The sequence below is a fragment of the Patella vulgata genome, chromosome 3, assembly GCF_932274485.2.
Source record: "Patella vulgata chromosome 3, xgPatVulg1.2, whole genome shotgun sequence".
NCBI classification, from domain to species: Eukaryota; Metazoa; Mollusca; class Gastropoda; family Patellidae; genus Patella; species Patella vulgata.
In genome coordinates this window covers 11,233,707-11,251,628 of record NC_065881.2, presented here as the reverse complement: position 1 = coordinate 11,251,628, position 17,922 = coordinate 11,233,707, and the positions used below count along the sequence as shown (strand labels likewise).

Sequence of the window (17,922 nt, the reverse complement as noted above, 5' to 3'; positions counted from 1 at the left end):
CTTCGAAAAACAGTCTTGTTTAAAGAATGAATTCGTAATTGTTAATGGTATAAGCACACCGGAAGTAAATGTCATAGAAAATGGAAGACTAAAATTAAAAAAAAGTCTATAAGATTTGGAAATTTGATTTCCATATTTAAAGGTAATTTTTGCAAGATGTATTTCGTTTTTTATCGGAAGATGTTTTGAGTATATTTAGAAGAATATGATTTTGGTATCGAGAAATTACTATAAACATAATTTTTGTAGTAACTGACCCGTGGAACGATCAATAGTATGACTGAGTGAATGATTCCGTGAATGTCTCTTCTGGGGACCACAGCAGTATAAACATTCATTTATGTATTATATTAATAATTATGTTGAAAATACTGCCGTTTGAGAATAATGGGTATAGTGATAGTCCATGCTTTCTATTCATGGACTAGTGGAGACTGTTGCAAGATATGATCTCAAGTCTGGGAGTGGCACCACAGGCTCAGACTTTTTTGCAAGCACGACAGCTGTCTAGCCATTCAAATGGGACGAAAAACCGAACAGGTCCAGGGTACACATTGGCGTGCACGTAAAAGAACCATTGACAGTTGCAATTTGATATACATGCAAGAGTAGGCTAATAATATGCCCGACTTCATAATTACCATAGCCCAGTCAGTGCAGAAAATTAGGATATTAAACCCCATTTCATTTCATTTCATTTCACAAATTAAATGAATTATTTGTTCTTTATTTTAATAGATTTTTGTTCTGATCAAAATCGAGAACTTTGAAGATGGCTGAAGCAAAGCCAATGAAAATTGGTTCAAAAGTTGAAGTGACAGGAAAGGGAATTGTTGGAACAGTTGCTTACATCGGTCAAACCCTTTTCTCATCAGGTAAATATGTTTGTAGCTTACACTGTAACACAGGTATCAATTAATCTTGAGTGTTCAACATTAATTTCTTTCACATTCATTCAATATCAAATCTTTGTTTGAAAAATTTGTAAAAATCATCTGAACAGCATCAAAAATCATCTAATTTTAGCTTCTAAATGGATGTTCATTATCAAAATTGAACGATCAGCTTTAAACTAGAAACAAATTTAGATGATTTTTGACAATTTTAGAAGATTTTTACAAGCAAATGTGGCTCAGTGAGTAGGATGTTTGCTCACTACCCGTCCCGTCGGTCCTGAGATTGAACTTGGTGTTGAATGAGAGAAGTTCCTCGGGACTTTCCAGTTTGTCTGTGGCTGCCTTCATCAGCCTGACTGGCATAGAACAGTAGGATGTTAAACCCCATTTCATTCACTTGTCAGTGGTACAAGATTGAAGGCCTGGCAACAAAAAGCATCTACATGTAATTGCTTTATTTTGGGACAGAACAAAAAGTTCCAAATGTATACCAGACCAATTTAGAGTGGGCAGAATCGCTATCATCTGTATAAAAATTTATCTTGCTGCAGAAAAGTACGATCTTTCATATGTTAACATTTAAAGCCAGCGTACAAGAATTAAGCTTATAGGTCTGCAAGTCTTGCAGCAAAAGTTTAGAATTTAATCATGATTTTGTGTCTGGGATAATTCATTATTGCTACACGTTAATATTTAAATACATATAGCAATGCTTTACTATTACTTTTAATGGAGTCCTATTGAAGTGCCAAGAATTAAATTTTGAACCATTAAATGATTTTGTTTATAAACAGGAAAATGGATTGGTGTTGTATTAGACGTACCTAAAGGTAAAAATAATGGAACTGTTCAAGGAAAGACATATTTTACCTGTCCTGATAATCATGGAATCTTTGTCCGACAATCACAGGTAGACTTATTCATTAGTTTTACTTACATTTTGAACTAAAATAGGGGGGTTGGATGGCCGAATGGTAAGCGCATGTGCGTTGTATCATAATGTCTGTCATTGAGTCAACTGGCGTGATTTCGATTTCCCGGTTGTACACGTGACAAGGAGTAGGGTCACCTTGTAAATATGACAGATTAATGGCTAATATGTGCACGTTTCAATCATAAGATCCGTCCAATCTAATGGTTTTCTCTGGATCTTCCGGTTTCCTCCCACTGTTAAATAAAAAGCTGAACCATATGTTAGTCTTGAAATGACCTAGTTTGTGTCTATATATATATTTTGATAGATGTCTTTCTCGTCCAATTATTTCGACTGAATCTGAGCAGGAGATTAAAAATTACCTACCATTGATATTCTGGTTTTGTTTTCTTGATCAATTTGCGTACAATTTATGGTGGATTAAACATGAAAAAGAGTTAGCTATTGTCTGTAAAAATGCAAGATCTGGTTCAGTGACTTTAAAGATACATTATGGGAGATTAGATAACGAGTTGGCAGTTCTCACTATAATAGTTAAAAACTAGATAATGTAAAGGCAATTTGCTGAAAATTTCAGTCAAATTGATCCACTATGAACCGAGAAATAAGCGATCAAAAGTTCCACATAGCCTCGGTCATCATTACTAAAGTCGGTATGACAAAAATCATAGTCTCGATTATCCATTTAATCGTTATATCGAGAAGGAAAGTTATGCAGCAAATCAGATCATAATCCAACAAATATCGCAGGCTAGCTTTGACATCGAGAGTTGATTATGGTCTGGATACGTTAATTAATGTCTAATTAATAGTTTATATAACATTTCAGGCCTAAAGAAAGACCTACAATAGGCAGATTTAGCTCTTGCATAATGTATGTTTTAACTTCAGTGGCTCAATTCTTTGTTTACCTTATAGATCACTGCCCTTGATGGTGGGAATGGACCAGCACCTCCTACTCCTGCTAAAGCTGCTGCTCCTTCTCCAGCATCAACACCAGCATCAAAGGTACCAGCACCAGACAAAAGTGAGAAGAGAAGATCTCTTATCAGACCCCCAAGTTTAGTAGGAAAAAGTAAGAAACTATCTATTTATAAATACACAAACATAAACTGGACCTACCCGACTTTTCTGTTACGGTGTTGCGATGAGAACATCACGCCTAATTTAAATGGTTTCCTTATTGATTATCGGTTAATTAGTTGTTACATATTTTTGTTTATAAACCTTCTGTATAATATATTCATCATCATCTGCTTGAAAACATTGATACATAGCTTTAATCAGAACAGTAATTGTGTTCCATATTATGTTTTTGTGTTTATTATGTGTATCAATTGCTAAGTGCCGCTGTTGCTAAGTGGAAAAGTCGCTGGCTCGCTAGCCTATGAGAAAGTTCATAGGAATTTTCCGACATGGTTTCCGCTTGTCAGGGGTGCAGGGCCTGACAAGGACAGCTGTTTAGTCATTCGGATGGGACGAAACAACCAAGGTCCTGTGTATACATTGGCGTGCACGTAAAAGATCCCTTGGCAATTGGAATTCGATATAAGAGTAGGCCAGAGTGCCGCTGCCCGGGCAAAATTCCCCTCATAGCACACTGTATGGCATATGCACATTTTCATTAGCCCAGTCAGAGCAGAACAGTAGGCTGTTAAACCCCATTTCATTTCATTTCACTTCGCTATATGCCGCTCAAATAAGATATTTATCTAGTGTGGAATTAAATGAAATGAAATGGTGTTTAACGTACTACTGTTCTGCTCGTATACTGGGCTAATGAAGACGGGTATACGCCATACAGTGTGCTATGAGGGAAATTTTGCCCGGGCAGCGGCACTATCGCCTACTCTTATATCGAATTCCAACTGCCATGGGATCTTTTACGTGCATTCCAATATATACACGGGACCTCGGTTTTTCATCTCATCCGAAGGACTAGACAGCTGTCCTTGTCAGGCCCTCCGTCCTGCACCACTGACACGGTGTTATGGCCTCAGTTGTTTATTTAAAGATGCATTATGTAAGAGGGGTTTTGGGTGGCCAATTGGTTACCGCATGGCCTCAGGAGTAGGGTCCTCCGGTTTATTATTGTAACAATGGTATAATCAAGACTATCTTGTCAAAACTTCAAACACTTATAACTTATAGTAATTTGACTGAAATTTTCTATGTACCGGTACTCAATTTTTCTTTATCTATTTTTGAACTATTATAGCACAATTGACCAGCTCGTTATCTAAATCTTACATAATGCATCTTTAATGCTTAGAATATATGAAAACTGGTAGTAACTATCAGGCTAATAATTTGAGTTACTTCATACTAAGAATAAATTACTGATATTTGAAGACTTGTAAGAACATTGAGCTAATATTTTGGGTTATTTTACAGGTAATGAGAATCTAGCTGATGCTGCAGCTAAAACACCTGCTAAAGCCAGATCTAGTCCAGATCCAAACCAAACGCTTAAAGAATCAGGCATTCCAAAATCCAAGATCCCTAGTAAAGATTCTACTCCTGAGCCACAGCCTCCTGCTATTCCTAAGCCTACACCATCTAAGACAACAGCGGCAAAACCAGCTCCTACTATTAAAGCACCAGAACAGATTGTTAAAGCACCTGCTGAGCCTAAAACAGCTGTATCACCTAAAACAGCTGTATCACCACCACAGGTAAAAACAGTAGCTTTCTTTTATGCCATCAGTATCACCACTACAGGTAAAAACAATAGCTTTTTCTCATACCATCGGTATCACCACCACAGGTAAAAACAGTTTCTTTCTCTCATACCATCGGTCTCACCACCACAGTCTCTTTCTCTCATACCATCGGTCTCACCACCACAGGTAAAAACAGTCTCTTTCTCTCATACCATCGGTATCACCACCACAGGTACAAACAGTCTCTTTCTCTCATACCATCGGTCTCACCACCACAGGTACAAACAGTCTCTTTCTCTCATACCATCGGTCTCACCACCACAGGTACAAACAGTCTCTTTCTCTCATACCATCGGTCTCACCACCACAGGTACAAACAGTCTCTTTCTCTCATACCATCGGTATCACCACTACAAGTACAAACAGTCTCTATCTCTCGTACCATAGGTATCATCACTACAGGTAAAAATAGTCTCTTTCTCTCATACCATCGGTCTCACCACCACAGTCTCTTTCTCTCATACCATCGGTCTCACCACCACAGGTAAAAACAGAGTCTTTCTCTCATACCATCGGTCTCACTACCACAGGTAAAAACAATAGCTTTCTCTCATACCATCGGTATCACCACCACAGGTAAAAACTGTCTCTTTCTCTCATACCATCGGTATCACCACCATAGGTAAAAACAATAGCTTTCTCTCATACCATCGGTCTCACCACCATAGGTAAAAACAGTCTCATTCTCTCATACCATTAGTATCACCACCACAGGTAAAAACAGTCTCGTTCTCTCATACCATAGGTTTCACCACCACAGGTAAAAACAGTCCCTTTCTGTTATACCATCGGTCTCACCACCACAGTCTCTTTCTCTCATACCATTGGTCTAGCCACCACAGATAAAAAAAGTAGCTTTCTCTCATACCATCGGTTTCACCACCACAGGTAAAAACAGTCTCATTCTCTTATATCATCGGTATCACCACCACAGGTAAAAACAGTCTCTTTCTCTCATACCATCAGTCTCACCACCACAGGTAAAAACGGTAGCTTTCTCTCATACCATCGGTTTCACCACCACAGGTAAAAACAGTCTCTTTCTCTCATACCATCGGTCTCACCACCATAGGTAAAAACGATAGCTTTATGTCATACCATCGGTTCCACCACCACAGGTAAAAACCAGATCTAGTCCAGATCCAAACCAAACACCTAAAGAATCAGGTATTCCAAAATCCAAGAGCCGTAGTAAAGATTCTACTCCTGAGCCACAGCCGCCTGCTATTCCTAAGCCTACAACATCTAAGACAACAGCGGCTAAAACAGCTCCTCCTACTCAAGTACCCGAACAGATTGTTGAAGCACCTGCTGAGGCTAAAACAGCAGAATCACCACCACAGGTAAAAACTGTAGCTTTCTCTCATACCATCGGTTTCACCACCACAGGTAAAAACAGTCTCATTCTCTTATATCATCGGTCTCACCACCATAGGTAAAAACGATAGCTTTATGTCATACCATCGGTTCCACCACCACAGGTAAAAACCAGATCTAGTCCAGATCCAAACCAAACACCTAAAGAATCAGGTATTCCAAAATCCAAGAGCCGTAGTAAAGATTCTACTCCTGAGCCACAGCCGCCTGCTATTCCTAAGCCTACACCATCTAAGACAACAGCGCCTAAAACAGCTCCTCCTACTCAAGTACCCGAACAGATTGTTGAAGCACCTGCTGAGGCTAAAACAGCAGAATCACCACCACAGGTAAAAACAGTCCCTTTCTGTTATACCATCGGTCTCACCACCACAGTCTCTTTCTCTCATACCATTGGTCTAGCCACCACAGATAAAAACAGTAGCTTTCTCTCATACCATCGGTTTCACCACCACAGGTAAAAACAGTCTCATTCTCTTATATCATCGGTATCACCACCACAGGTAAAAATAGTCTCTTTCTCTCATACCATCGGTATCACCACCACAGGTAAAAACAGTCTCTTTCTGTTATACCATGGGTCTCACCACCACAAGTAAAAACATTTCTTTCTCTCATACCATCAGTCTCACCACCACAGGTAAAAACGGTAGCTTTGTCTCATACCATCGGTCTCACCACCACAGGTAAAAACAGTCTCTTTCTGTTATACAGGTAAAAACAGAGTCTTTCTCTCATACCATCGGTCTCACCACCACAGGTAAAAACAGAGTCTTTCTCTCATACCATCGGTCTCACTACCACAGGTAAAAACAATAGCTTTCTCTCATACCATCGGTATCACCACCACAGGTAAAAACAGTCTCTTTCTCTCATACCATCGGTCTCACCACCATAGGTAAAAACAATAGCTTTCTCTCATACCATCGGTTTCACCACCACAGGTAAAAACAGTCTCTTTCTCTCATACCATCGGTCTCACCACTACAGGTAAAAATAGTCTCTCATACCATCGGTTTCACCACCACAGGTAAAAACAGTCTCTTTCTGTTATACCATGGGTCCCACCACCACAAGCAAAAACATTTCTTTCTCTCATACCATCAGTCTCACCACCACAGGTAAAAACGGTAGCTTTGTCTCATACCATCGGTCTCACCACCACAGTTAAAAACAATAGCTTTCCCTCATACCATCGGTCTCACCACCACAGTTAAAAACAATAGCTATCCCTCATACCATCGGTATCACCACTACAGGTAAAAACAATACATTTCACTCATACCATCGGTCTCACCACCACAGGTAAAAACAGTCTCTTTTTCTCATACCATCAGTCTCACCACCACAGGTAAAAACAGTATCTTTCTCTCACACCATCGGTATCACCACCACAGGTAAAAACAGTCTCGTTCTCTCATACCATCGGTTTCACCACCACAGGTAAAAACAGAGTCTTTCTCTCATACCATCGGTCTCACTACCACAGGTAAAAACGGTAGCTTTATGTCATACCATCGGTTCCACCACAGGTAAAAACCAGATCTAGTCCAGAATCAGGTATTCCAAAATCCAAGATCCGTAGTAAAGATTCTACTCCTGAGCCACAGCCTCCTGCTATTCCTAAGCTTACACCATCTAAGAAAACAGCAGCTAAAACAGCTCCCACTATTAAAGCACCAGAACAGATTGTTGAAGCTCCTGCTGAGGCTAAAACAGCAGAATCACCACCACAGGTAAAAACAGTAGCTTTCTCTCATACCATTGGTCTAGCCACCACAGATAATAACAGTAGCTTTCTCTCATACCATCGGTGTCACCACCACAGGTAAAAACAGTCTCATTCTCTTATATCATCGGTATCACCACCACAGGTAAAAACAGTCTCTTTCTCTCATACCATCAGTCTCACCACCACAGGTAAAAACGGTAGCTTTCTCTCATACCATCGGTTTCACCACCACAGGTAAAAACAGTTTCTTTCTCTCATACCATCGGTCTCACCACCATAGGTAAAAACGATAGCTTTATGTCATACCATCGGTTCCACCACCACAGGTAAAAACCAGATCTAGTCCAGATCCAAACCAAACACCTAAAGAATCAGGTATTCCAAAATCCAAGAGCTGTAGTAAAGATTCTACTCCTGAGCCACAGCCGCCTGCTATTCCTAAGCCTACACCATCTAAGACAACAGCGCCTAAAACAGCTCCTCCTACTCAAGCACCCGAACAGATTGTTGAAGCACCTGCTGAGACTAAAACAGCAGAATCACCACCACAGGTAAAAACAGTAGCTTTCTCTCATACCATCGGTTTCACCACCACAGGTAAAAACAGTCTCATTCTCTTATATCATCGGTATCACCACCACAGGTAAAAATAGTCTCTTTCTCTCATACCATCGGTCTCACCACCACAGGTAAAAACAGTCTCTTTCTGTTATACCATGGGTCTCACCACCACAAGTAAAAACATTTCTTTCTCTCATACCATCAGTCTCACCACCACAGGTAAAAACGGTAGCTTTGTCTCATACCATCGGTCTCACCACCACAGTTAAAAACAATAGCTTTCCCTCATACCATCGGTCTCACCACCACAGTTAAAAACAATAGCTTTCCCTCATACCATCGGTATCACCACTACAGGTAAAAACAATACATTTCACTCATACCATCGGTATCACCACCACAGGTAAAAACAATAGCTTTCTCTCATACCATCAGTCTCACCACCACAGGTAAAAACAGTCTCTTTCTCTCATACCATCGGTCTCCCCAACACAGGTAAAAAAAGTCTCTTTCTCTCATACCATCGGTATCACCACCAAAGGTAAAAACAGTCTCTTTCTCTCATACCATCAGTCTCACCAACACAGGTAAAAACAGTCTCTTTCTCTCATACCATCAGTATCACCACCACAGGTAAAAACGGTAGCTTTCTCTCATACCATCGGTCTCACCACCACAGGTAAAAACGGTAGCTTTCTGTCATACATGTACCATTAATCTCACCACCACAGGTTAAAACAATAGCTTTCTCTCATACCATCTGTAATATCTGTTTTTGTCAGGTTAATATTAAACACCATTTCAATCTCTCTCATGGCATCTGGAGAAGACTAACATCATTTAAAGAATGCCAGAATTATCATTGGTTTTTCCTTGTGATATAAAATATTTTGAATCTATCCACTAATATTTTTAAAGTATCTATGGGGATACTCGATTGAATGTTCCGGAATTAAATTCTCTCAATTCCGAAAATAGTGTCAATCGAGTGAAAAGGAGGATTTCGGAGTACAACGCATGTGCTGACTGCATTAAAAATATCCCAACTAATCATGGCAGCTAAAAAATATTTGTTACTTAAAATATGTCACGATTCTACTCACACCACCTCGGCTGTTGGGACTGGCAGAATTGTGACAGGACTGAATTCTGTATCACTTGATTGCAATTCTGTCAATTCAGGACGTTCCGGACAGACGATCGAGCACCCCCTTACTGTTTTGGTGTTGTTGAATTTTGTGATTTTGTCAAATTTTAATTGCCCACTTTCTTTCAGCCTGCTATCCCGACTGATATTAAGACGCTGGAGAAATCGGACGATGATCCGCTAACCAATCTACAACAAACACAAGAGATTGAAGGACTAAAAGCTGAAATAAAGGATTTAAATGAAAAGTTAGAAACGTTGAAAATAAAACGTGGAGAAGATCGAGCCAAGTTGAAGGAAGCAGATAAACTGAGGATTCAGCTTCAACAATTACAGGAATATAAACATAAGATGCAGGAAACTCACGGAGATCTACAGAGACAACTACAATCTGCTAAAAAGGTATAAGATAAGATTTTATTGTATCAATTCGCCTATCAGTCTAGTGGTTTAACACTTGATTTTATAAACATAAGATGCAGGAAACTCACGGGGATTTACAAAGACAATTACAATCTGCTAAAAAGGTATAAGATAAGATTTTATTGTATCAATTCGCCCATCAGTCTAGTTGTTTAACACTTGATTTTATAAACATAAGATGCAGGAAACTCACGGGGATTTACAAACACAATTACAATCTGCTAAAAAGGTATAAGATTTCAAACAATCTTGATTATTTAAAATATGTTAATTAACCATGCAAGAGCTAAATCTGCCTATTTCAGTTCTTTCTTTAGACCTGAAATGTTATCTACATTATTAATTAGACATTTATTAACATGAAGAGACTGTAATCAACTCTCAATGCCATGTGTCGGATTTTCACTTGATTTGAATCCAATCTGCTGCTCAACTGTCATTGATGACTAAATCCAAGAATGGATAATCGAGACTATGTTTTTTTATCGTATGGACTTTAGTAATGATGATCGAGGCTAGGCCTAAAATTCAATAGCTAATATCTTGGTTCAGAGTGGAGCCACATTTAGACAACACCATTTCATGATAAAACCATGTTCACTTTATTGACAGTCACAGACTGCCTCTCTCAAAAGATCATGGACGGGGGCGTGCCCCGAGGCTCATTAATATTCATGACAATTAATATTCATAATGTCACAAAATATGTTAATTATTTCCATGTATAGGATCTTAAAGATACTCAGGATGCTTTTGAGAGATATAAAGAGGAGATGGCTGATACGTCAGAAACTATAGAGATTGCTACTCTAGATAAAGAAATGGCCGAGGAGAAAGCCGAAGGTCTGGTACAAGAATTGGAGACAGTAAAAGAGAAATTGGAAGAAGTGACATTAGATTTAGAAATTTTACGTGGAGAAATTACAGATCAAGGTAAGTAGAGAAATGAAATTTAAAGTAGCTAAGTCTCTAACTTAATATCATCCAAAGTCGTACACGGTGACAAGACAAATTATTTGTTAATTCGAATCAACATTGATGTTGTGATCTTACCAGGAAGGGTAGGCTTCTGATATCCAATATATAAGACAAAATAAACATTTTACTATTGGTACATTAATTGTGTACCATAGTGCATTTCAGCGTCATTTGTAACAAGTGACCAGAAAGAACGAGGCTGGACAAACGGTGACGCCATATCTTATCTGGAGAGCATGCATAATAGATTGGAATAACCAGACGCTAGAAATTGCTATTAGGTTGAGACTCGTGCCATATTTCGCTGGACATAACTGATTTGAAATTAGTGCCAAAACGGAAACAATTGAATGTAAATCAGTTTATATACAATCAGATTACATTATTATATGCGTTGCGACCCATTTGGGTCAATTTCTAGGTCCCAAATATTAGCGATTTAGCTCCTTTAAATGGCATATGCCTGTCTTCATTAGCCCAGTATATAGGAGCAGAACAGTAGGATGTTAAACCCCATTTCATTTCATTTCATTTCTCTCGGTTTTGTGGTGTTAAATGTTAACTAATCAATTTAAGTTTATATCATTATGGAAAAAGCTGTGAAAATAAGGTATTGTTAGAAAAATGTCTGATCCGGAACACCAACTTTTAACGACTTGATTCCCTATATTTTTAAGGTAAAGAGGGAGTTGCTGCTACCTATGAACAAAAACAACTTGAACAACAAAATGACAGATTAAAAGAAGCATTAGTCAAGTAAGTAAAATTTGGAGTTAATTATTCAGTGTCCTTTTAAATTGAATAAAAGACTTGTTGTGTTGATATTTTTTTAATCAACTAACAATTACTTATTTATGCTAAAAGCTCAACCAGGAAAGTGAAGAATCTCCTAAACATACAGTGAAATTGTACTGTCTATTGATTTTATCGTAATTATTTGTGTTATTTTGAAACTGTCCCTATAATTGTTGCTTTCTCATATGAAAGGAAAAGAGTAATGATTTATAACAGATAAGGCTAGAAATTTCTCTGCAAATTTTAGGTTTAATCGTAAGTAACCCATTGCTTGTATTAAACAAATATCATAAGGCTCGTCCTACTATGTATTTTACTGATGAATTGAGCTAACTTCATAAAAATTTAGGGGGTTGGGTAGCTGAAGTGGCCTGGTTTCGATTCCCCGGTTGTATGTGACAACGAGTAGGGTCGTCTGTCCAACCTCGTGGGTTTTCTCTGGGTCCTCCTGTTTCCACCGATTTCCTCCCACTGCTAAAGACCCCTATGTGCAAGAGAATTATTTAAATAAAATTGAACCACATGTTAGTCCCAAAATGACCTAGTTTGTGTCGAGTGGACGTTCAACCCCATTTCTCTCTCTCTCTCTCGTAAAAATTTATTTTAATTTATTTCAAAATTCCAGGAAACTAGTCTCATTTTTTTCATTCTGACGACCACCCTGATTCTAATGCCAAAATTTTGGCTTTGAGTCTTGGATAGTAAATTTCCTGTGAAGATGATAAATTTGACAAAATTAATATGATTTTATGCATTTATTTTCCAGGATGCGTGATTTATCCAATCAAGAAAAGACAGAATGTCAGAATTTAACAAAACAAAATGAGAAGATGAAGAATGAAATCAATAATTATCAGAAAGATAAAGAAAAGTTGCAAACAGAAGTATCAGAATTACACGAACAGATGATAGAACTCAAGGAACAGGTTAGAAATTTGACCAATATATTGTCTTTCTCTCGACATCTGACATTAAATGTCTGAATGTAAATAAAAATTCTTAAGTCCAAATCTACACTCATAAAAGAATTTTTTTGATACAAAACGGCAATTGTACGTTGCTTTAGTTGCTTGACGAAACTCAAAAGCTAAAGACCTCTACGCGCAACCGAATTATTGAAATAAAATTGAACCATGTGTTAGTCCCGAAATGACCTAGTTTGTGTCGAGTGGACTTAAACTTGAGTGGACTTAAAGGTCAAAAGAAATATTTATTAATGGTGTACAAGTGATGTTTAGACTAAGTACCAGTCAGATTTAGACTCTGTGTTTTGATCGAAATAATCCACGTATTTCTAATAAGAACATTTCTCTTAATTTTGTTTTAATCAATAGGTTGATGCTGCTCTTGGAGCTGAGGAAATGGTGGAATCGTTAGCTGAGAAGAATCTGGCACTAGAGGATGAGATTGCTAAATTGAGAGAAGAAAACGCTGACTTAGAGGTTCTTCATGAGATGAACGAAGAAATTCAAGAAAATGCCCGAGAGATGGAACTAGAATTACGAGAGGAGTTAGATTTAGCTCAATCACGTGTTGCTGATGTAAGATTCAAAACTATTTTTATAATTTTCTAATATTTCAGTCATTATAAGACTAACACTTGGTTATTTCTGTTTATGGTCACGCATGCAATTTTTCCAGAACAGTACCAGTTGCAACTTTCAAACCTTTTAGATTGAAACATAACGTGAATAAATTTCAGAAGTAATATATCAAGTGTCCTAATGTTTAGATTTAAACTTATTTCACTGTAATCTGGGTATTATTTAATCTTGTGTATTTAACACTAATTTCTTTCACATTTAATATCAAATCTTTGTTTAAAAATTCGTAAAAATCATTTAAAATCACCAAAATTCATCTAATTTGTTTTTGTGTCCAGTTTAAAGCTGACAATTCAATTTTAATAATGAGTGTTCAATTTACAAGCATTTAATTTAATATGTAGACCGGGGGGTTGGATGGCTGAATGGTTAGCACGTGTGCGCTGTATCATAAAGTCTGTCATTGAGTCAACTGGCGTAGTTTCGATTCCCCGGTTGTACGTGACAAGGAGTAGGGTCACCTGTCCAATCTCGTGGGTTTTCTCCGGGTCTCCGGTTTCCTCCCACTGCTAAAGAAACCTTACGCCCAAGCGAATTGTTGAAATAAGATTGAACCATATATTCGTCCTGAAATGAACTAGTTTGTGGACACATTCTAGTCGAGAGAGGGAACCACCGTGGCTCAGTGAATAAGTAGTAAGTAGTGCGTAGGAATGGGTGGCAAGTGGTTTAACACATGCACGTTAGATCAGAAGGTCTGTCATTGAGTCAAGTGCCGTGGTTTGATATGAAGTAGAACCATATGTTACTCCCGAAATAAAATAGTTTGTGTCGAGTAATTGAGTGGCCATTAAACTTCATCTCTCTCTCTCTCTCTCTCTCTCCCATAATGGTGCAGATGTCTAATGGTTTACTATGTGATAACTTTTTATAAACTTTTATTTTTTCAGGCTTATCGTAAACTTGAAGCTGGAGCTGAAACCTGCGCTGATTATGAAAAAACCATCACTAAATTCCGAGAACTTGTCAAACAGCTTCAGGTACTACTTTTATATGATGTTCATGTATTCATATATTGTCATCGTCCTTCCGTCACTCAGTCTATCCATCTTTCAATCATTATAAAGGTCTTCGTATTTTTTTTTTGGTTTTATAATCACTCTACAAGCCGGCAGAGTTTTTAGGATCTTACTGTATAAATCAAAACCTATTAGTTTTCAGAATCGTATGTGACAAGGAGTATGGTCACCTGCCTATCCTTGTGGGTTTTCTCCGGGTCCTCCGGTTTCCTCCCACTGCTAAAGACCCCTACGCGCAAACGAATTATAGAAATAAAATTGAACCATATTTTAGTTTGTGACAAGTGACCATTAAACTCCATGTCTCTCTTTTTGAAAAATGCCCAATGCTCCGCCAATTCCATTACGATCGACATGAAACGTGACCTGATTGTTTCTTGGACTTTTAACGGCCTATGAGTTGTGATATAACCTTCAAAATTCATAGTCCATAGTACGCTCGTACATCATGTTTTGTTGTGTGATTTTAGTTTTCGGAATCAGTTATTTGAAGCATTATAATGAATATTGTGTTTATTTTTATTGAAAGCTATTGCTAATTTAGAATGATATAACTGTATTTTACTGTCGTAGCAGAACCCTTTTTCATTCCATTTCATTTAACTGTATTGAAAGCTATTGCTAAGTTAGAACAGTTTACCTGTATTTTACAGTCAGAGCCGAACAGTAGGACGTTAAACCCTATTTCATTCCATTTCATTTAACTCTATTGAAAACTATTGCTAACTTAGAATGGTTTACCTGTATTTTAGGATACAAATAAAGAGTTACGAAGTAAACAACAAGAATCAGAACAGAAATCAGTCGAGACTCCTACCATCGAGTTTGATTTCAAGGCCAGGTTCGCAGAAACAAAGGCTTATGCTAAGGTATGGATGATTTTATCATAATTTTATCACTTTAATTGATATTCATTTTTTTTATATGGCCTTATCTATCTAGAAATTTAGTAAATAATAGGTGTTATTTGTTTTAGAGTTATGGAGTATCGGTACCGGTACTTCTTTGGTATCTGTACCTCTTTGGTTAGAGACTATCAGTACCTGTTTGATTAGAGAGTATCGGTTGGCTTACCTCTTTGGTTAGAGAGTATCGGTAAGCTTACCTCTTTGTTCAGAGAGTATCAGTACCTCTTGTTTAGAGAGTATCGGTACCTCTTTGGTTAGAGTGTATCAATATATAATAGCTGTGTGTTTAAAGAGTATCAGTACCTGTTTGGTTAGAAAGTATTAGTAGGCCTACCTGTATGTTTAAAGAGTATCGGTATCCCTTTACCCTTTTTTTTAAAGAAATGGATTTTCAGACTATTGATATGGAATGTTATATTTCAGACTATTGAAATGGAATGTTATATTTCAGATTATTGATATGAAATGTCATTTTTCAGACTATTGCCATGGAATGTTATTTTTCAGACTGTTGCTATGGGATGTTATATTTTAGACTATTAATATGGAATTACGTAAATTAGACTATTGATATGTAATGTTATATTTCAGACTATTGATATGGAATTACGTAAATTAGAAGTTCAACAAGCTAATGCTCACGTACAGATGTTGTTATCATTTATGCCTGATACTTTCTTAAACAGGGGAGGTAAGAATTTTCTCACCCTTAGCTTTTGTTTCCTATCCACGTTGTTCAAGTGTAGACTTAATAAATGTATAGTACAAGATTCCAGAGTTGTAGAGGGGTTCATTTGTTCACATTCACTCTCGAAGTATAGCCAAGGTGTAGAGTATCATAACAGAATTTTTGTAAAAATATAACACAGGCTTTCCCCCTTCATTAAAGATTATACAACCAGACCTAATACCCACTGAAAAGATCAGGGTACCTCCCCCCAATATAATTTAAAATAAAAACAATACTAAACTATAAAATAAAATTTTTGAATAGTAATATTAATATTGCTCAACACGACAAACACTTGTTTAAGAAGTACTATACTTGGAATTTGATATTTACCTCAATACCATAAAAAATTGTATCCAATACAACATACAGGGCTGGAAATCTCTAACTTTTATTACACCTGACAGAAATATCAGACACTTTTGAAATTGTACCTGACTATTTATTACAATGTACATGTATCCAATACCAGCTGTAATTGTTATCGTTGTATTTATTATTGTTTATATTGTCTAAGAGATCATGATGCTGTCAGTGTATATATTATTATATTGTTTATATTGTCCAGGAGATCATGATGCTGTCAGTGTATTGATGATGGTACCAAGAATAATCAATAAATCAGAATTACTCTCATCACAAGTTAAAGTTAAGGTAGGCTCAATAAATATTTGGGGAGCTGCCGTGGCTCAGTGTGTAAGGCACTGCATCACCAGAATTTCCGAGAATCTAGTCTTAATTCCATTCTCTTTGATCATCTAAATGAGTTAGGATGTCTTCCTATAAAGTTTCTCACAGACAGTCACAGGCTAAAAATATAATCAGTTCGAAAAGTTAATTGTATCTATCATTTCCTAGAGCACTGAGCATTCAGTCAGTTTGACTACTCTGTGGTACTTTACAAAATAGATATAACATAGACAACAAGCACAAGTAACACAAAATTATAAAAAATATTTATTTTCAAAAGTAACTTTGAACATTTTTGCTTTATTCTGACGATTAAATAAAAGGTACAAGTTTCCAACTACTGATGGCATTTCAATTTTCTTTTTTTTTTTTTAAAGTTTGAGCTAGCCGAGAAAACTATAGAGAGAGCTGATGTATTAAAGAGTCAGAAAGCTGAACAGATTAGTTTTGCTAATCGTTTAGTATTATTGTTGGATACCTTACAGGCTATCATGAAACAGTATGAGAGGTAATATTTTTATTGTTATATAACAATATTTATGCGTATTGCATCCTAAATATGGAGATTTTAAGTATTAAGATCTGTTTGGGTTATCAAATTTTCCACATCTAAGTGTATTCAAATTGATTACTTAACATCGTAGATAATATCTTGATTTCGATTCAACTAGATTAAAAAGAGATTAATAAAAAATTGTTAATTTTATTCATCTTTATTTGATAATTAGTAATCTTTATATGAAAATTAGTAGTCTTTATTCGATAATTAGTAGTCTTTATTCGATAATTAATTAGTAATCTTTATACGATAATTAATTGGTAATTTTATGATAATGGATTGGTAATCTTTATTTGATAATTAATTGGTAATCTTTATTTACATGATAATTAATTAGTAATCTTTATTTATCTGATAATTAATTAGTAATCGTTATTTGATAATTAGCCATCTTTATAAGATAATTAGTAATCTTTATTTATATGATAATTAATTAGTAATCTTTATTTATACAATTAATTAATTAGTAGTCTTTATCTGATAAATAATTTGCAATCTCTATTGGACGATTTATTTGTAATCTTTATTGATACAATAATTAATTAGTAATCTTCATTAATACAATAATTAATTAGTAATCATTATTTGATAATTAGTAATCTTTGTTCTATAATAAGTAATCTGTATATTATAGTTAACAATCTTTATTTGATTATTTCAGTGCTTTGAATAACTGTAGTGTAGAATTATTTACGAAGGTAGGAACATTATTACCAGAGATGTCAGCTCATGAGAAATCTGTTGATTATTTTATTGACATGTTGAGAAAGGATCAATTGGATGAAACAGTGTCGCTGGATTTATTGGAGAAATCAATTGGATTTTTCTCGGTAAGTTATAACGAAT

The 17,922-nt window shown here is 36.4% G+C and overlaps 1 protein-coding gene across 1 annotated transcript; it reads left to right on the top strand.

The window, feature by feature from the left end:
* Positions 1 to 53: 53 nt before the first annotated feature.
* Positions 54 to 17,749, top strand: LOC126815341 (dynactin subunit 1). Its single transcript, XM_050540931.2, has 12 exons — positions 54 to 142; positions 739 to 875; positions 1,691 to 1,806; positions 2,749 to 2,905; positions 4,225 to 4,505; positions 9,500 to 9,772; positions 10,522 to 10,726; positions 11,449 to 11,527; positions 12,333 to 12,492; positions 12,901 to 13,107; positions 14,061 to 14,174; positions 17,738 to 17,749. Exons 2-12 carry the CDS (start codon positions 773 to 775, stop codon positions 17,747 to 17,749), a joined length of 1,707 nt encoding a protein of 568 aa, XP_050396888.2. The 5' UTR covers positions 54 to 142; positions 739 to 772.
* Positions 17,750 to 17,922: the final 173 nt, after the last annotated feature.

Excerpts from the sequence above, each read along its gene's own strand:
- LOC126815341 (XM_050540931.2), top strand. The coding sequence starts at position 773 with ATGGCTGAAGCAAAGCCAATGAAAATTGGTTCAAAAGTTGAAGTGACA. Across the intron at positions 9,773-10,521 it reads AACTACAATCTGCTAAAAAG|GATCTTAAAGATACTCAGGA; the intron begins GTATAAGATAAG and ends TTCCATGTATAG. Across the intron at positions 11,528-12,332 it reads TTAAAAGAAGCATTAGTCAA|GATGCGTGATTTATCCAATC; the intron begins GTAAGTAAAATT and ends TTTATTTTCCAG.